The following is a 19,580-nucleotide window of genomic DNA, read 5'->3' on the forward strand; positions in this document are numbered from 1 at the left end:
CCCAGGGAACCCCAAAACACCCGGGACCCCCCAGGAATCCCCTAAAGCCCCCGGGAACCCCAAAACCCCCAGACCCCCCTGAACCCCAGAACCCCCCCGGGAACCCCAAAACACCCCCGGGAACCCCAAAACACCCCCAGACCCCCCCTGAACCCCAGAACCCCCCAGACCCCCCAGGGAACCCCAAAACCCCCAGACCCCCCAGGGAACCCCAAAACCCCCAGACCCCCCGAACCCCAGAACCCCCCCCGGAACCCCCAGACCCCCCAGGGAACCCCAAAACACCCGGGATCCCTCAGGAACCCCCTAAAGCCCCTGGGAACCCCAAAACCCCCAGACCCCCCTGAACCCCAGAACCCTCCAGGAACCCCAAAACACCCCCGGGAACCCCAAAACCCCCAGACCCCCCTGAACCCCAGAACCCCCCAGGAACCCCCAGACCCCCCAGAGAACCCCAAAACACCCGGGACCCCCCAGGAACCCCCTAAAGCCCCTGGGAACCCCAAAACCCCCAGGACCCCCCGGGAACCCCAAAACCCCCAGACCCCCCTGAACCCCAGAACCCTCCAGGAACCCCAAAACACCCCCGGGAACCCCAAAACCCCCAGACCCCCCTGAACCCCAGAACCCCCCCAGGAACCCCAAAACACCCCCGGGAACCCCAAAACCCCCAGACCCCCCGAACCCCAGAACCCCCCCCGGAACCCCCAGACCCCCCAGGGAACCCCAAAACACACGGGACCCCCCAGGAACCCCCTAAAGCCCCTGGGAACCCCAAAACCCCCAGACCCCCCCTGAACCCCAGAACCCCCCCGGGAACCCCAAAACACCCCCAGGAACCCCAAAACCCCCAGACCCCCCTGAACCCCAGAACCCCCCGGGAACCCCCAGACCCCCCAGGGAACCCCCAAACCCCCAGACCCCCCTGAACCCCAGAACCCCCCCAGGAACCCCAAAACACCCCCAGGAACCCCAAAACCCCCAGACCCCCGAACCCCAGAACCCCCCCAGGAACCCCCAGACCCCCCAGGGAACCCCAAAACACCTGGGACCCCCCAGGAACCCCCTAAAGCCCCTGGGAACCCCAAAACCCCCAGACCCCCCTGAACCCCAGAACCCCCCAGGAACCCCCAGACCCCCCAGGGTACCCCAAAACCCCCAGACCTCACCCTGAACCCCAGAACCCCCCCAGGAACCCCAAAACACCCCCGGGAACCCCAAAACACCCCCAGGAACCCCAAAACACCCAGATCCCCCTGAACCCCAGAACCCCCCGGGAACCCCCAGAACTCCCAGGGAACCCCAAAACCCCCAGACCCCCCTGAACCCCAGAACCCCCCAGGAACCCCCAGGGAACCCCAAAACACCTGCGACCCCCCTGAACCCCAGAACCCCTCAGGAACCCCCAGACCCCCCAGGAACCCCAAAACACCAGGGACCCCCCAGGAACCCCCTAAAGCCCCTGGGAACCCCAAAACCCCCAGGACCCCCCGGGAACCCCAAAACCCCCAGACCCCCCCTGAACCCCAGAACCCTCCAGGAACCCCAAAACACCCCCGGGAACCCCAAAACCCCCAGACCCCCCTGAACCCCAGAACCCCCCAGGAACCCCCAGACCCCCCAGAGAACCCCAAAACACCTGGGACCCCCCAGGAACCCCCTAAAGCCCCTGGGAACCCCAAAACCCCCAGACCCCCCTGAAACCCAGAACCCCCCGGGAACCTCCAGACCCCCCAGGGAACCCCAAAACCCCCAGACCTCCCCCTGAACCCCAGAACCCCCCAGGAACCCCCAGGGAACCCCAAAACACCCGGGACCCCCCAGGAACCCCCTAAAGCCCCTGGGAACCCCAAAACCCCCAGACCCCCCCTGAACCCCAGAACCCCCCAGGAACCCCCAGACTCCCCAGGGAACCCCAAAACCCCCAGACCCCCCTGAACCCCAGAACCCCCCAGGAACCCCCAGACCCCCCAGAGAACCCCAAAACACCCGGGACCCCCCAGGAACCCCCTAAAGCCCCTGGGAACCCCAAAACCCCCAGGACCCCCCGGGAACCCCAAAACCCCCAGGACCCCCCTGAACCCCAGAACCCCCCAGGAACCCCAAAACACCCCCGGGAACCCCAAAACCCCCAGACCCCCCTGAACCCCAGAACCCCCCAGGAACCCCCAGACCCCCCAGGGAACCCCAAAACACCCGGGACCCCCCAGGAACCCCCTAAAGCCCCTGGGAACCCCAAAACCCCCAGACCCCCCTGAACCCCAGAACCCCCCAGGAACCCCAAAACACCCGGGATCCTCCAGCCCCCCCAGGACCCCTGGGAACCCCAAAACCCCCAGACCCCCCTAAACCCCCCAGGAACCCCCCGGGAACCCCAAAACCCCCGGAACCCGTGGGACCCCCCCAGGACCACCAGGAACCCCAAAACCCCCAGGACCCCCCGGAAACCCCAAAACCCCCCTGAACCCCTGGAACCCCCCAGACCCCCCCTGGGACCCCCAGTCCCCCCTGAGCCCCCCAAGACCCCCCAGACCCCCCTAGGACCCCCAAGACCCCCCTGGGGACCCCCAGACCCCCCAGCCCCCCCCGAGGACCCCCCAAATGGCGCAGCCCCCCCGGCCCCTCACCCTTGGCCCCCCGCAGCACGAAGCCGAACCCCTCGTTGTCCTTTTTCTGCAGCAAAACCGTCTTCTCCTTGATGATGTAATCACTGCGGGGACAGACGGACACGGGACGTGGGACAGGGGGACAGACACGGGGACAGGGGACATGGGGACAGGGGGACAGGGGGACATGGGGACAGATGGACATGGGGATGTGGGGACAGGGGGACATGGGGGACACGGGGGACATGGGGACAGATGGACATGGGGACATGGGGACAGGGAGACATGGGGATATGGGGATATGGGGACAGGGGGACAGGGGGACACAGGGACAGGGGGACATGGGGACAGGGGGACAGACATGGGGACAGGGGGACAGGGGGACATGGGGACAGGGGGACATGGGGATATGGGGACAGATGGACATGGGGACATGGGGACAGGGAGACATGGGGACGGGGGACAGGGGGACATGGGGATATGGGGACAGGGGGACAGGGAGACATGGGGACAGGGGGACATGGGGACAGGGGGACAGACATGGGGACAGGGGGACAGGGGGACATGGGAATATGGGGACAGGGGGACAGGGAGACACAGGGACAGGGGGACATGGGGACAGGGGGACAGACATGGGGACAGGGGGACGGGGGACAGGGGGACATGGGGACAGGGGGACATGGGGATATGGGGACAGGGAGACATGGGTACAGGGGGACAGGGGGACATGGGGATATGGGGATATGGGGACAGGGGGACACAGGGACAGGGGGACATGGGGACAGGGGGACAGACATGGGGACAGGGGGACGGGGGACAGGGGGACAGGGGGACAGACATGGGGACAGGGGGATGGGGGACAGGGGGATATGGGGACAGGGGGACAGACATGGGGACATGGGACATGGGGACATGGGGACAGAGGGACAGGGGGACATGGGGACACAGGGACAGGGGGACATGGGGACAGGGGGATGTGGGGATGTGGGGATGCGGGGACAGGGGGACATGGGACATGGGGACAGAGGGACAGGGGGACATGGGGATATGGGGACATGGGAACAGGGGGACATGGGGATATGGGGACATGGGGACAGGAGGATGGGGGTCAGGGGGACAGGGGGTGCCGGGGGGGGCGAGGGGGATGGGGGGGTGTGGGAAATGGGGAGGGGCTGGGGGAGGGGTGGGGGGGAGGGGGGGGCATGTTGGGGGGGGACGTGGGGGATGGGGGGGGGGATGGGGGGTCTGTCCCGGAGCCGAGGCCGATGTGGGGGAGGGGGGGTCCCGGGGGTGCCCCCCCCCGCCCCTCCCCCCATACCTGCAGGTGGAGCGGGGATCCCGCCCCTCCCCCAATAGATGTCTGGGGGTCCCCTCCCCCCATACCTGTAGATGTCCCGGGGGTCCCACCCCTCCCCCCACCCCTCCCCCACACCTGTGGATGTCCGGGGGTCCTGCCCCTCCCCCAACACACGTAGCAGGGGTCCCCGCCCCTCCCCCATACCTGGAGATGTCCGGGGGTCCCCTCCCCCAACAGATGTACCAGGGGTCCCCTCCCCCAATAGCTGTCCCGGGGGTCCCGCCCCTCCCCCAACAGATATCCGGGGGTCCCACCCCTCCCCCACACCTGTGGATGTCCGGGGGTCCCGCCCCTCCCCCAATAGAGGTACCGGGGGTCCCACCCCCCCGCCCCTCCCCCACCAGATGTCCGGGGGTCCCCCCCGCCCCTCCCCCATACCTGGAGATGTCTGGGGGTCCCGCCCCTCCCCCAATAGATGCACAGGGGTCCCGCCCCTCCCCCAACAGATGTCTGGGGGTCCCCCCCCCACCCCTCCCCCAATAGATGTCCGGGGGTCCCGCCCCTCCCCCACCAGATGTCCGGGGGTGTGTGTCCCCCCGCCCCTCCCCCACACCTGTAGATGTCTGGGGGTCTCGCCCCTCCCCCACCAGATGTACCAGGAGTCCCCTCCCCCAATAGTGGTACTGGGGGTCCCGCCCCTCCCCCAATAGAGGCACCGGAGGGTCCCCTCCCCCCACCCCTCCCCCAATAAATGTCCGAGGGTCCCGCCCCTCCCCCAACAGACGTACCGGGGGTGTCCCCCCCCCGCCCCTCCCCCATACCTGTAGATGTCTGGGGGTCTCGCCCCTCCCCCACCAGATGTCCCGGGGGTCCCCTCCCCCCGCCCCTCCCCCAACAGAGGTACCGGGGGTCCCCCCCGCCCCTCCCCCATACCTATAGATGTCCGGGGGTCCCGCCCCTCCCCCAATAGATGCACCGGAGGGTCCCCTCCCCCCACCCCTCCCCCAATAAATGTCCGAGGGTCCCGCCCCTCCCCCACCAGATGTCCGGGGGTGTGTGTCCCCCCGCCCCTCCCCCATACCTGTAGATGTCCGGGGGTCCCGCCCCTCCCCCACCAGATGTCCCGGGGGTCCCCCCCGCCCCTCCCCCAATAGAGGTACCGGGGGTGTCCCCCCCCCGCCCCTCCCCCATACCTGTAGATGTCTGGGGGTCCCGCCCCTCCCCCAATAGAGGTACCGGGGTCCCCCCGCCCCTCCCCCACCAGACGTACCGGGGGTCCCCCCCCCCCGCCCCTCCCCCATACCTGTAGATGTACCAGACGCTCCGCCGGGGGGGGCCCAGGAGCGGCCAACTCGCCGACAGGGGGGGAGGGGCGGCGGGGGGGAGGGGCGGCGGGGGGAGGGGCGCCCCCCAGCGGGCCATGGCCGCATGGCCGGAACCCCCCGGGGACACCCCCGGAGCGCGGGCAGGGGGCACCCACCGGAACCGGAACCGGAACCGGAACCGGAACCGGACGGAACGGGACGGAACGGGGGGGGTGGGGTTGGGGTTGGGATTGGGGGGGGCGGGAAACGGGAGCGGAACGGGAAGAGAGCAGCGCGACCGGAAGCGGAAGGGGAACGGGGAGAATGGAGGGGACGGCGGAAGCGGAAAGGTGGGGCGGAAGTGGAAGGGGAGAGGAAATGGAGCGGGACCGGAAATGGAGCGCGACCGGAAGCGGAACGGGAGCGGAAAGGGGAACGGGGGAGCGGAAATGGAACGAGACAGGGAATGGAACGGGACCGGAAATGGAACGCGACCGGAAATGGAAGGCGACCGGAAGCGGAACGGGAGCGGAAAGGGGAACGGGGCAGCGGAAGTGGAACGAGACCGGAAATGGAACGGGACCGGAAACGGGTCTGGGACAGAACGGAACAGCCCAGTACAGCCCAGTACAGACCAGTACAGCCCAGTATAGACCAGTAGAGCCCAGTACAGACCAGTACAGACCAGTACAGACCAGTATAGACCAGTACAGCCCAGTACAGACCAGTACAGACCAGTACAGCCCAGTACAGCCCAGTACAGACCAGTACAGACCAGTACAGCCCAGTATAGACCAGTACAGACCAGGACTGACCAGTACAGCCCAGTACAGCCCAGTACAGACCAGTACAGCCCAGTACAGACCAGTACAGACCAGTATAGACCAGTACAGCCCAGTACAGCCCAGTACAGCCCAGTACAGACCAGTACAGACCAGTATAGACCAGTACAGCCCAGTACAGACCAGTACAGACCAGTACAGACCAGTACAGCCCAGTACAGACCAGTACAGACCAGTATAGACCAGTACAGCCCAGTACAGCCCAGTACAGACCAGTACAGACCAGTATAGACCAGTACAGCCCAGTACAGACCAGTACAGACCAGTACAGACCAGTACAGCCCAGTACAGACCAGTACAGACCAGTATAGACCAGTACAGCCCAGTACAGACCAGTACAGCCCAGTACAGCCCAGTACAGCCCAGTACAGACCAGTACAGACCAGTATAGACCAGTACAGCCCAGTACAGACCAGTACAGACCAGTACAGACCAGTACAGCCCAGTACAGCCCAGTACAGCCCAGTATAGACCAGTACAGACCAGTACAGCCCAGTACAGACCAGTACAGACCAGTACAGCCCAGTACAGACCAGTACAGACCAGTACAGCCCAGTACAGCCCAGTACAGACCAGTATAGACCAGTACAGCCCAGTACAGCCCAGTACAGACCAGTACAGACCAGTACAGCCCAGTACAGACCAGTATAGACCAGTACAGCCCAGTACCGCTCCAGCACCCCATAGAGCTCCCAGTTTGGCACCAGTGCAGCCCCTGGGATGCCCCAAACCCGCCCGGCACGAGGGGTCGCGCGAGGACTCACATCTGCCCCACAACTGCCCCCCAGCCCCACAACTGCCCCACAACCAACTGCCCCAGGGACCCCCCAGCCCCACATCTGCCCCACAACCAACTGCCCCAGGGACCCCCCAGCCCCACAACTGCCCCCCAGCCCCACATCTGCCCCACAACCAACTGCCCCAGGGACCCCCCAGCCCCACAACTGCCCCCCAGCCCCACATCTGCCCCACAACCAACTGCCCCAGGGACCCCCCAGCCCCACATCTGCCCCACAACCAACTGCCCCAGGCACTCCCCAGCCCCACAACTGCCCCACAACCAACTGCCCCAGGGACTCCCCAGCCCCACAACTGCCCCACAACCAACTGCCCCAGGGACCCCCCAGCCCCACAACTGCCCCACAACTAACTGCCCCAGGGACCCCCCAGCCCCACAACTGCCCCCCAGCCCCACAACTGCCCCACAACCAACTGCCCCAGGGACTCCCCAGCCCCACATCTGCCCCACAACCAACTGCCCCAGGGACTCCCCAGCCCCACAACTGCCCCCCAGCCCCACATCTGCCCCACAACCAACTGCCCCAGGGACTCCCCAGCCCCACAACTGCCCCACAACCAACTGCCCCAGGGACTCCCCAGCCCCGTAACTGCCCCCCAGCCCCACATCTGCCCCACAACCAACTGCCTCACATCTGCCCCAGCCCCACAACTGCCCCCCCCAGCCTCATAAGCAACTGCCCCACAAACCACCCCAGCCCCACAACTGCCCTCCCAGCCCCATAACTGCCTCGCAAGTAACTGCTCCATTAAGAACTGACCCACAACTGCCCTCCCTGCCCCATAACTGCCCCACAAGCAACTGCCCCATTAAGAACTGCCCCACAACTGCCCCACAACCAACTGCCCCACAGACTGCCCAGCCCCACAATTGCTCCATAAGCAGCTGACCCATAAGAAACTGCCCAATAACTGCTTCCCAGCCCCACAACTGCTTCCCAGCCCCACAACTGCTCCCCCAGCCTCATAACGGCCCCCCAGCCCCACATCTGCCCGATCAGCAACTGCCTCCAGCCCCACAACTGCCCTCCAGCCCCACAAACCACCCCAGCCCCACAACTGCCCCATAAGCAACTGCCCCACAACTGCCCCCCAGCCCCACAACAGCCCCCAGTCCCACATCTGCCACATCAGTAACTGCCCCACAAGCAACTGCCCCATAAGCAACTGCCCCATAAGCAACTGCCCCACGACTGCCCCCCAGCCCCACAACTGCCCTCCAGCCCCATAACTGCACCCAGCCCCATAACTGCGCCCAAGCCCCATAACCCCACCAGCCCCACATCTGCCACATCAGCAACTGCCCCACAACTGCCCCACAAGCAACTTCCCCATAAGCAACTGCCCCACAACTGCCCCCAGCCCCACAACTGTCCCATAAGCAACTGCCCCCTAAGCAACTACCCCATAAGCAACTGCCCCATAAGCAACTGCCCCACAACTGCCCCCAGCCCCATAACTGCCCCCAGCCTACAACTGCCCCATAAGCAACTGCCCCATAAGCAACTGCCCCACAACTGCCCCACAACTGCCCCCCAGCCCCACAACTGCCCCATAACCAACCACCCCATAAGCAACTGCCCCACAACTGCCCCCAGCCCCACAACTGCCCCATAAGCAACCACCCCATAAGCAAATACCCCATAAGCAACTGCCCCACAACTGCCCCCAGCCCCACAACTGCCCCATAACCAACCACCCCATAAGCAACTGCCCCACAACCGCCCCCAGCCCCACAACTGCCCCATAAGCAACCACCCCATAAGCAAATACCCCATAAGCAACCGCCCCACAATTGCCCCCCAGCCCCATAACTACCCCCAGCCCCACAACTGCCCCATAACCAACCACCCCATAAACAACTGCCCCACAACTGCCCCATAAGCAACTGCCCCACAACCCCCCCCCCAGTCACCCGCACTCACCCCACGCCCTCCGGCCCCATAGCGCCCCATGGGTCCCCAGCACCCGCAGCCGCCGCGGCCACCAAGTGGGTCGGGGGGGGGAGGGGCCGCGGGGGGAGGGGCCGTGGGACCGGCTGAACCGGGACAGGCCCGGGGGGGCCCCTCCCCCACCACCGGGGACCCAGGCGTCCGGGAGGGGGGGATGGGGAGGATGGGAGGGGGATTGCGGGGGGGGGCGGGATTTGGGGGTTCCCTGGGTTACAGGGGTGGGTTTGGGGGGGGGTCTGGGGGTTCAGGGGGATCTGGGGGGTTCGGGGTGTTTGGGGGTTCGGGGGGTCTGGGGGAATCTGGGGGGTTGGGGGGTTGGGGGATTTGGGGGTTCGGGGGGTCTGGGGGGTTGGGGGGATCTGGGGGGTTTGGGGAGTTTGGGGGTTCGGGGGTTTGGGGGGATCTGGAGGTTTGGGGGTTCAGGAGGATTTGGGGGTTCAGGGGGATTTGGGGGTTCGGGGGGTCTGGGGGGTTGGGGGGATCTGGTGGGTATGGGGGATTTGGGGGTTCAGGGGGTTTGGGGGTTCGGGGGTTTGGGGGTTCAGGGGGATTTGGGGGGTCTGGGGGGTTGGGGGGATCTGGGGGGTTTGGGGGATTTGGGGGTTCAGGGGGTTTGGGGGGTTGGGGGGTTTGGGGGATTTGGGGGTTCAGGGGGTCTGGGGGGTTGGGGGGATCTGGGGGGTTTGGAGGATTTGGGGGTTCAGGGTGTTTGGGGGTTCGGGGGTTTGGGGGTTCAGGGGGATTTGGGGGTTCGGGGGGTCTGGGGTTTGGGGGGTTGGGGGGATCTGGGGGGTTTGGGGGATTTGGGGGTTCAGGGGTTTGGGGGTTCAGGGTGTTTGGGGGTTTGGGGGTTTGGGGGTTCAGGGGGATTTGGGGGTTCGGGGGGTCTGGGGGGTTGGGGGGTTGGGGGGATCTGGGGGGTTTGGGGGATTTGGGGGTTCAGGGGTTTGGGGGTTCAGGGGGTTTGGGGGTTCGGAGGTTTGGGGGTCTGGGGGATTTGGGGGTTCGGGGGGTCTGGGGGGTTGGGGGGATCTGGGGGGTTTGGGGGGTTTGGGGGTTCGGGGGGTCTGGGGGGTTGGGGGGTTTGGGGGATTTGGGGGTTCAGGGGGTTTGGGGGTTCAGGGGTTTGGGGGTTCAGGGGGATTTGGGGGTTCAGGGGGCTTGGGGGTTCAGGGGGTTTGGGGGTTCGGAGGTTTGGGGGGTCTGGGGGATTTGGGGGTTCGGGGGGTCTGGGGGTTGGGGGGATCTGGGGGGTTTGGAGGATTTGGGGGTTCAGGGGGTTTGGGGGTTCGGGGATTTGGGGGTTCAAGGGGATTTGGGGGTTCGGGGGGTCTGGGGGGTTGGGGGGTTGGGGGGATCTGGGGGGTTTGGGGGATTTGGGGGTTCAGGGGGTTTGGGGGTTCAGGGGGTTTGGGGGTTCGGAGGTTTGGGGGGTCTGGGGGATTTGGGGGTTCGGGGGGTCTGGGGGGTTGGGGGGATCTGGGGGGTTTGGAGGATTTGGGGGTTCAGAGGGTTTGGGGGTCCAAGTGGGTTTGGGGGGTTTGGGGGTTCAGGGGTTTGGGGGGTCTGGGGGATTTGGAGCTTCGGGGGGTTTGGGGGTTCGGGGGGTTTGGAGGTTCAGGGGTTTGGGGTTCAGGGGGGAGGTCTGGGGGGGTGCAGGTTCTGGGCTGCAGGTTTGGGGTGCAGGGGGTTCAGGTTTGGGGTTCAGTTTTGGGGTGCAGGTTTGGGGTTCAGATTTGGGGGTTCAGGTTTGAGGTGCAGGTTTGGGGTGCAGTTTTGGGGTGCAGGTTTGGGGTGCAGTTTTGGGGTGCAGATTTTGGGGTTCAGGTTCAGGGTTCAGATTTGGGGTGCAGATTTGGGGTGCAGATTTTGGGGTTCATGTTTGGGGTTCAGTTTTGGGGTGCAGATTTTGGGGTTCAGGTTTGGGGTTCAGGTTTGGGGTACAGTTTTTGGGGTGCAGTTTCGGGGTGCAGGTTTGGGGTTCAGGTTTGGGGGTTCAGGTTTGGGGGTGCAGGTTGGGGGTGCAGGTTTGGGGTTCAGTTTTGGGGTGCAGGTTTGGGGTTCAGATTTGGGGGTTCAGGTTTGAGGTGCAGGTTTGGGGTGCAGTTTTGGGGTGCAGTTTTGGGGTTCAGATTTGGGGGTTCAGGTTTGGGGTGCAGTTTTGGGGTGCAGATTTTGGGGTTCAGGTTCAGGGTTCAGATTTGGGGTGCAGATTTGGGGTGCAGATTTTGGGGTTCATGTTTGGGGTTCAGTTTTGGGGTGCAGATTTTGGGGTGCAGTTTCGGGGTGCAGGTTTGGGGTTCAGGTTTGGGGTTCAGGTTTGGGGGTGCAGGTTGGGGGTGCAGGTTTGGGGTTCAGTTTTGGGGTGCAGGTTTGGGGTTCAGATTTGGGGGTTCAGGTTTGAGGTGCAGGTTTGGGGTGCAGATTTTGGGGTGCAGTTTTGGGGTTCAGATTTGGGGGTTCAGGTTTGGGGTTCAGTTTTGGGGTGCAGATTTTGGGGTTCAGGTTCAGGGTTCAGATTTGGGGTGCAGATTTGGGGTGCAGATTTTGGGGTTCATGTTTGGGGGTTCAGGTTTGGGGTTCAGTTTTGAGGTTCAGATTTGGGGTTCAGGTTTGGGGTTCAGGTTTGGGGGTGCAGGTTTGGGGGTTCAGGTTTGGGGTTCAGGTTTGGGGTGCAGTTTTTGGGGTGCAGTTTTTGGGGTGCAGGTTTGGGGTTCAGGTTTGGGGTTCAGGTTTGGGGTGCAGTTTTTGGGGGTGCAGTTTCGGGGTGCAGGTTTGGGGTTCAGGTTTGGGGGTTCAGGTTTGGGGGTGCAGGTTTGGGGTGCAGGTTTGGGGTTCAGGTTTGGGGTTCAGATTTGGGGGTTCAGGTTTGGGGGTGCAGGTTTGGGGTGCAGTTTCGGGGTGCAGTTTTTGGAGTGCAGGTTTCGGGTTCAGGTTTGGGGGTTCAGGTTTGGGGTTCAGGTTTGGGGGTGCAGGTTTGGGGTTCAGGTTTGGGGGTGCAGGTTTGGGGTGCAGTTTTGGGGTTCAGGTTTGGGGTGCAGGTTTGGGGTTCAGATTTGGGGGTTCAGGTTTGGGGGTGCAGGTTTGGGGTGCAGTTTTGGGGTTCAGGTTTGGGGTGCAGGTTTGGGGTGCAGTTTTGGGGTGCAGGTTTCGGGGTTCAGGTTTGGGGGTGTAGGTTTGGGGTTCAGGTTTGAGGTTCAGATTTGGGGGTTCAGGTTTGGGGGTGCAGGTTTGGGGTGCAGTTTTGGGGTTCAGGTTTGGGGGTGCAGGTTTCGGGTTCAGGTTTGGGGTGCAGTTTTGGGGTGCAGGTTTGGGGTTCAGGTTTGGGGTGCAGGTTTGGGGTTCAGGTTTGGGGGTGCAGGTTTGGGGTGCAGTTTCGGGGTTCAGGTTTGGGGGTTCAGATTTGGGGGTTCAGGTTTGGGGTTCAGGTTTGGGGGTTCAGGTTTGGGGGTGCAGGTTTGGGGTGCAGTTTCGGGGTGCAGTTTTGGAGTGCAGTTTTGGGGTGCAGGTTTGGGGTTCAGGTTTGGGGTTCAGGTTTGGGGGTTCAGGTTTGGGGTTCAGGTTTGGGGTGCAGTTTCGGGGTGCAGGTTTGGGGTTCAGGTTTGGGGTGCAGTTTCGGGGTGCAGTTTTGGGGTGCAGGTTTGGGGTTCAGGTTTGGGGGTGCAGGTTTGGGGGTGCATTTTTGGGGTGCATTTTTGGGGTGCAGGCTTGGGGTTCAGGTTTGGGGGTTCAGGTTTGGGGGTGCAAGTTTGGGGATGCAGTTTCGGGGTGCAGTTTCGGGGTGCAGGTTTGGGGTGCAGGTTTGGGGTTCAGGTTTGGGGTGCAGGTTTGGGGTTCAGGTTAGGGGTGCAGTTTTTGGGGTGCAGTTTCGGGGTGCAGGTTTGGGGTTCAGGTTTGGGGTGCAGGTTTGGGGTTCAGGTTAGGGGTGCAGTTTTTGGGGTGCAGGTTTGGGGTTCAGGTTTGGGGTGCAGTTTTGGGGGTGCAGGTTTGGGGTGCATTTTTGGGGTGCAGTTCGGGGCTCACCTGGGGGTGTCGACGCTGTCGTACGACCCCACCGTGTAGTGGCGGAACAGCCGCTTGGCCTTGTCGCTGCGGCTCTCTGGGGGGACCCCAAAGTGTGGGGCCACTTGGGGGGCTGGGGGGGGGTCCCGCTTGGGGGGGGCGGGACGAGCATCCCATTTTGGGGGGGGGGAGGTCCCAGTTTGGGGGTTCAGATTGGGGGTCCCATGGGGGGGTTTGGGGGGGGGGTCCCATTTGGGGGGGGTCCCAGTTTGGGGGTTCAGATTGGGGGTCCCATTTGGGGGGGGGTCCCAGTTTGGGGGTTCAGATTGGGGGTCCCATGGGGGGTTTGGGGGGGGGGTCCCATTTGGGGGGGGTCCCAGTTTGGGGGTTCAGATTGGGGGTCCCATTTGGGGGGGTCCCAGTTTGGGGGTTCAGATTGGGGGTCACATGGGAGGTTTGGGGGGGGTCCCATTTGGGGGGGGTCCCAGTTTGGGGGTTCAGATTGGGGGTCCCGTTTGGGGGGGGGCCCCATTTGGGGGGGGTGATCCAAGTTTGGGGGTTCAGATTGGGGGTCCCATGGGGGGTTTGGGGGGGGGGGTCCCATTTGGGGGGGGTCCCAGTTTGGGATCTGGGTTGGGGGTCCCATTTTGGGGTTGAGGTCCCAGTTGGGGGTTCAGGTTGGGGGTCCCATGGGGAGGATTGGGGGGGGGCCCCACTTGGGGGGCTGAGTTGGGGGGATCCCTTTTTGGGGGGGGTCCCAGTTTGGGGGGGTCCCATGGGGAGGATTGGGGGGGGGTCCCAGTTTGGGTTCTGGGTTGGGGGTCCCATTTGGGGGGGTGGGGTTGGGGGGGTCCCAGTTTGGGGGTCCAGGTTGGGGGTCCCATGGGGGGGTTGGGGGTCCCATTTGGGGGGGGGGTCCCATGGGAGGGTTGGGGGGGGGGTCTCATTTTGGGGTCACATGGGGGGTGGGGTTGGGGGTCCCATTTTGGGGGGTCACCTGGTGGGGATGGGGTTGGGGGTCCCATTTGGGGGGGGTCCCATTTGGGAGGTGGAGTTGGGGGTCCCGTTTTGGGGGTGGGGTTGGGGGGGTCCCATTTGGGGGGGGGGGTCCCAGTTTGGGGGTCCAGGTTGGGGGTCCCATGGGGGGGTTGGGGGTCCCATTTCGGGGGGGGTCATCCCATTTGGGGGGGTGTGGTTGGGGGTCCCATTTTGGGGGTGGGGTTGGGGGGGTCCCATTTGGGGGGGGGGGTTCCCAGTTTGGGGGTCCAGGTTGGGGGTCCCATGGGGGGGTTGGGGGTCCCATTTTGGGGGGGGGGTCCCATTTGGGGGGGTGTGGTTGGGGGTCCCATTTGGGGGTGGTCTCATTTTGGGGGGGGGGAGTCCCATTTGGGGGGGGTGTGGTTGGGGGTCCCATTTGGGGGGGGTCTCATTTTGGGGGGGGGGTCCCATTTGGGGGGGTGTGGTTGGGGGTCCCATTTGGGGGGTGTGGTTGGGGGTCCCATTTGGGGGGGGTGTGGTTGGGGGGTCCCATTTGGGGGGGGTCTCATTTGGGGAGGGGGTCCCATTTGGGGGGGGTTGTGGTTGGGGGTCCCATTTGGGGGGTGTGGTTGGGGGTCCAATTTTCGCGGGCGGGGTTGGGGGGTTTTTGGGGGTCCCGTCTCTTGGGGTCCCGCGGTACCTGCGCGCCCCTCGGGGGTCCGGGGCGGAACCTCCTCCACGCAGTCCGAGGGGAACCAGCCGACGCGGCCGCGGGCCTGGCCCTCCCAGAACCCCCCCTCGCCGACGCTCAGCACTGCGGGGGCACAGCCCCATAGCAGCCCCATAGCAGCCCCATAGCGACCCATGGGCCCGCACGGGACCCAGGCGTCCGGGGAACACAGACCCACGGGGCCCCACGCAGGGACCCAGGCGTCCGGGGAACACAGACCCACGGGGCCCCGCGTCGGGACCCAGGCGTCCGGGGAACACTGACCCACGGCCAAAAGGGGACCCAGGCGTCCGGGGAACACAGACCCACGGGGCCCCACGCAGGGACCCAGGCGTCCGGGGAACACAGACCCACGGGGCCCCGCGTCGGGACCCAGGCGTCCGGGGAACACTGACCCACGGCCAAAAGGGGACCCAGGCATCCGGGGAACACAGACCCATGGCTCAAAGGGGACCCAGGCGTCCGGGGAACACAGACCCATGGCCAAAAGGGGACCCAGGCGTCCGGGGAACACAGACCCACAGGGCCCCATGCTGGGACCCAGGCGTCCGGGGAACACAGACCCACGGCCAAAAGGGGACCCAGGCGTCCGGGGAACACTGACCCACGGCCAAAAGGGGACCCAGGCGTCCGGGGAACACAGACCCATGGCTCAAAGGGGACCCAGGCGTCCGGGGAACACAGACCCATGGCCAAAAGGGGACCCAGGCATCCGGGGCACTCATCCCAAATCCCATCCAAAGTGGACCCAGGTGTCCAGGGCACCCACCCAAAGGGGACCCAGGCGTCCGGGGCACCCACACAAAGTGGACCCAGGTGTCCAGGGCACCCACCCAAAGGGGACCCAGGCGTCCGGGGCACCCACCCAAAGTGGACCCAGGTGTCCGGGGCATCCACCCAAAGGGGACCCAGGTGTCCAGGGCACCCACCCCAAATCCCACCTGAGGTGGACCCAGGCGTCCGGGGCACCCACCCGAAGGGGACCCAGGCGTCCGGGGCACCCACCCGAAGGGGACCCAGGTGTCCAGGGCACCCCAAATCCCACCCGAAGGGGACCCAAATGTCCGGGGCACCCACCCAAAGGGGACCCAGGTGTCCGGGGCACCCCAAATCCCACCTGAAGTGGACCCAGGCGTCCGGGGCACCCACCCACCTTTGATGCGCTCGCCCTTGCTGAGCGACAGCTCCCCCTCCCCCTGCGCCTGATACGGCTTCACCGCCAGGAACGTGCGCCCGGGAACGGCCGAGTAGAGTTTGCGCTTCACCCCCCGGCGCCCAGGGACCCGCCGGGGCCGCTGGAGCTGCGGCGCGACAGGGGACGTGGGGACGTGACCGGGATCAGGGGACGTGGGGACATTGGGGACAATGGGGACAATGGGGGACATGGGGACACCACCGGGGACAGGGGACGTGGGGACATTGGGGATAATGGGGGGACATGGGGACACCCCCCCATAAAGTGTTTCCCCCCACCAAGTGTCCCCCCCATCAAGCGTTTCCCCCCCTTAAGTGTCCCCCCATCAAGTGTCCCCCCACCAAGTGTCCCCCCATCAAGTGTCCCCCCCATCGAGTGTCCCCCACTTAAGCGTCCCCCCCTTAAGCATTCCCCCATCAAGTGTCCCCCATCAAGTGTCCCCCCATCAAGCGTTTCCCCCATTAAGTGTCCCCCCACCAAGTGTCCCCCCATCGAGTGTCCCCCCCATCAACTGTCCCCCCCTTAAGCGTCCCCCCCTTAAGTGTTCCCCCATCAAGTGTCCCCCCATCAAGCGTCCCCCCCATTAAGTGTCCCCCCACCAAGTGTCCCCCCATCAAGTGTCCCCCCTTAAGTGTCCCCCCACCAAGTGTCCCCCATCAAGTGTCCCCTCATCAAGTGTCCCCCCACCAAGTGTCCCCCCATTAAGTGTCCCCCATCAAGTGTCCCCCATCAAGTGTTTCCCCCATCAAGTGTCCCCCCCATTTAGTGTCCCCCCATTAAGTGTTTCCCCCCCATTAACTGTCCCCCCATCAACTGTCCCCCCCATTAAGTGCCCCCATCAAGTGTCCCCCCATCAAGTGTCCCCCCTTAAGCATTCCCCCATCAAGTGTCCCCCATTAAGTGTCCCCCCATCAAGCGTTTCCCCCCATTAAGTGTCCCCCCTTAAGTGTCCCCCATCAAGTGTCCCCCCACCAAGTGTCCCCCCTTAAGTGTCCCCCCATCAAGCGTTTCCCCCTACCAAGTGTCCCCCCATTAAGTGTCCCTCCATCAAGTACCCCCCACCAAGTGTCCCCCCCATCGAGTGTCCCCCCCATTTAGTGTCCCCCCATTAAGTGTTTCCCCCCCATTAACTGTCCCCCCATCAACTGTCCCCCCCATTAAGTGCCCCCATCAAGTGTCCCCCCATCAAGTGTCCCCCTTAAGTGTCCCCCCATCAAGCGTTTCCCCCCCTTAAGTGTCCCCCCCATCAAGTGTCCCCCCTTAAGTGTCCCCCATCAAGCGTCCCCCCAGCAAGCGTCCCCCCACCAAGTGTCCCCCCCTTAAGTGTCCCCCCATCAAGCGTCCCCCATTAAGTGTCCCCCCATCAAGCGTTTCCCCCTACCAAGTACCCCCCACCAAGTGTCCCCCCATCAAGTGTCCCCTCCATTAAGTGTCCCCCCCATCAAGTGTCCCCCCCATCAAGTGTCCCCCCCATTTAGTGTCCCCCCATTAAGTGTTTCCCCCCCATCAACTGTCCCCCCCATTAAGTGCCCCCACCAAGTGTCCCCCCATCAAGTGTCCCCCATCAAGTGTCCCCCCCTTAAGTGTCCCCCCATCAAGCGTCTCCCCTTACCAAGTGTCCCCCCCTTAAGCGTCCCCCCCATTAAGTGCCCCCACCAAGTGTCCCCCCATCAAGTGCCCCCCACCAAGTGCCCCCCCTCAAGCGCCCCCCCCCCTTAAGTGTCCCCCCCCGGCGCCCCCCGCCCCCCTCACCTGGGCCGCCCCCTCTGCTGCCTCCGCGGCTCCTCGGGGTGGCGCCCCCGGGACGGGGAGCGTGTCCGGGCCCCCCCGCGGGGGCTGCTGGCGCTGCGCAGGGTGCCCGAGGGGGGGCGGCCGGCGGGGGGGGCGCCCCGCAGCACCCACTCGGGGAGCGCCCCCCCCCCCGTGTCGCTGTTGGCGCGGAGCAGCCGCTGGGGGGGGGGCAGGGGGAGCCCCCCCGGGGGGGGTCGCGCCGCCGCCCCCCGCCCCCCCCGGTGAATTGGGGGCTCTCCTGGAAGGGGACTGGGGGGGGGGGGGGGGGGAGGGGGGGAGGGGGGGCAAGGTGGGGGGGGGAGGTGTCAGTTTTGGGGGGGACACAGGGATCACCCCAGTCACCCACATTCGTGTCCGCATGTCCCCATGATCACCTGTCCCGTGTCCCCATGTCCCCCTATCCCCATGTCCCCATGTCCCCATGTCCCCCTGTCCCCATATCCCCATATCCCCCTGTCCCCCTGTCCCCATGTCCCCCTATCCCCATATCCCCATATCCCCATATACCCCTGTCCCCCTGTCCCCCCGTCCCCATATCCCTATGTCCCCCTGTCCTGATGTCCCCATGTCCCCAAATCCCCATGTCCCCCTGTCCCCATGTCCCCCTATCCCCATATCCCCCTGTCCCCCCGTCCCCATATCCCTATGTCCCCCTGTCCCCATATCCCCCTGTCCCGATGTCCCCTGTCCCATGTCCCCATGTCCCCCTGTCCCCTGTCCCCATGTCCCCCGTCCCCTGTCCCCCTGTCTCCATATCCCCATATCCCCATATCCCCCTGTCCCCTGTCCCCATGTCCCCATATCCCCATGTCCTGTCGTCCCCCTGTCCCCTGTCCCCATGTCCCCATGTCCCCATATCCCCATATCACCCTGTCCCCATGTCCCCATGTCCCCATATCCCCATATCACCCTGTCCCCCTGTCCCCATGTCCCCATATCCCCATGTCCTGTCGTCCCCCTGTCCCCCTGCCCCGTGTCCCCCGTCCCCGCTCACCCACGTCCGTGTCCCGATGGTTCTTGATCAGCTCCCCCAGTTCGAAGTTCCCGGCGATGACGGCGACCTGGGGGGTGGGGGGGGGGACACACTGACTCGGGGGGTCCCCCGGGACACCCCCTGCCCCCCACGTCCCCATGTCCCCCCATGTCCCAGTGTCCCCGAGTCACCTGGAAGAGCATCTGTCCCCCCATGTCCCCATATCCCCCTGTCCCCCTGTCCCCATGTCCCCATGTCCATCCCATGTCCCATGTCCCCATGTCCCTCCCATGTCCTCATGTCCCCATGTCCATCCCACGTCCCACGTCCCCACGTCCCTCCCATGTCCCCATGTCCCCATGTCCATCCCATGTCCCCATGTCCCCATGTCCATCCCATGTCCCATGTCCCCATGTCCCTATGTCCCCACGTCCCTCCCATGTCCCACGTCCCCACGTCCCTCCCATGTCCCCATGTCCCCGTGTATCCCCATGTCCCCTGTCCCATGTCCCCATGTCCCTCCCATGTCCCCGTGTATCCCCATGTCCCCATTTCCCTCCTGTGTCCCCCTGTCCCATGTCCCCGTGTCACCTGGAAGGGCGTCTGTTCCCCCCATGTCCCCATATCCCCCCATGTCCTCGTGTGCCCCCATATCCCCTGTCCCATGTCCCCTGTCCCATGTCCCCATGTACCCTGTCCTGTGTTCCTATGTCCCCTGGAAGGGCATCTGTCCCCCTCGTGTCCCCATGTGCCCATGTATCCCCATGTCCCTCCCATGTCCCACGTATCCCCATGTCCCCACGTCCCTCCCATGTCCAATGTCCCTGTCTCGTGTCCCCGTGTCACCTGGAAGGGCACCTGTCCCCCCATGTCCCCATATCCCCCCATGTCCCCATGTCCCTGTGTATCCCCATGTCCCTCCCATGTCCCATGTCCCCATGTCCCTGTCCCGTGTCCCCGTGTCACCTGGAGGGGCGTCTGTCCCCCCATGTCCCCATGTCCCTCCCATGTCCCCTGTCCCATGTCCCCATGTCCCTGTCCCGTGTCCCCGTGTCACCTGGAAAGGCATCTGTTCCCCCATGTCCCCATGTCCCTCCCATGTCCCGTGTCCC

General features: G+C 65.0%; 1 protein-coding gene across 1 annotated transcript in view; it reads right to left on the reverse strand.

Annotated features, from left to right (window-relative positions):
* SHANK1 (SH3 and multiple ankyrin repeat domains 1) overlaps positions 1-19,580 on the reverse strand; it is a 52,199-nt gene that overhangs the window by 18,546 nt on the left and 14,073 nt on the right. The window contains 8 exon segments of the mRNA XM_065655336.1: positions 2,628-2,710; positions 12,823-12,898; positions 14,480-14,593; positions 15,663-15,782; positions 15,785-15,804; positions 17,409-17,653; positions 17,656-17,744; positions 18,490-18,556. Of these exon segments, the coding sequence (XP_065511408.1) occupies positions 2,628-2,710; positions 12,823-12,898; positions 14,480-14,593; positions 15,663-15,782; positions 15,785-15,804; positions 17,409-17,653; positions 17,656-17,744; positions 18,490-18,556 (814 nt within the window).

This window comes from Caloenas nicobarica, chromosome 39, assembly GCF_036013445.1.
Source record: "Caloenas nicobarica isolate bCalNic1 chromosome 39, bCalNic1.hap1, whole genome shotgun sequence".
NCBI lineage: Eukaryota > Metazoa > Chordata > Aves > Columbiformes > Columbidae > Caloenas > Caloenas nicobarica.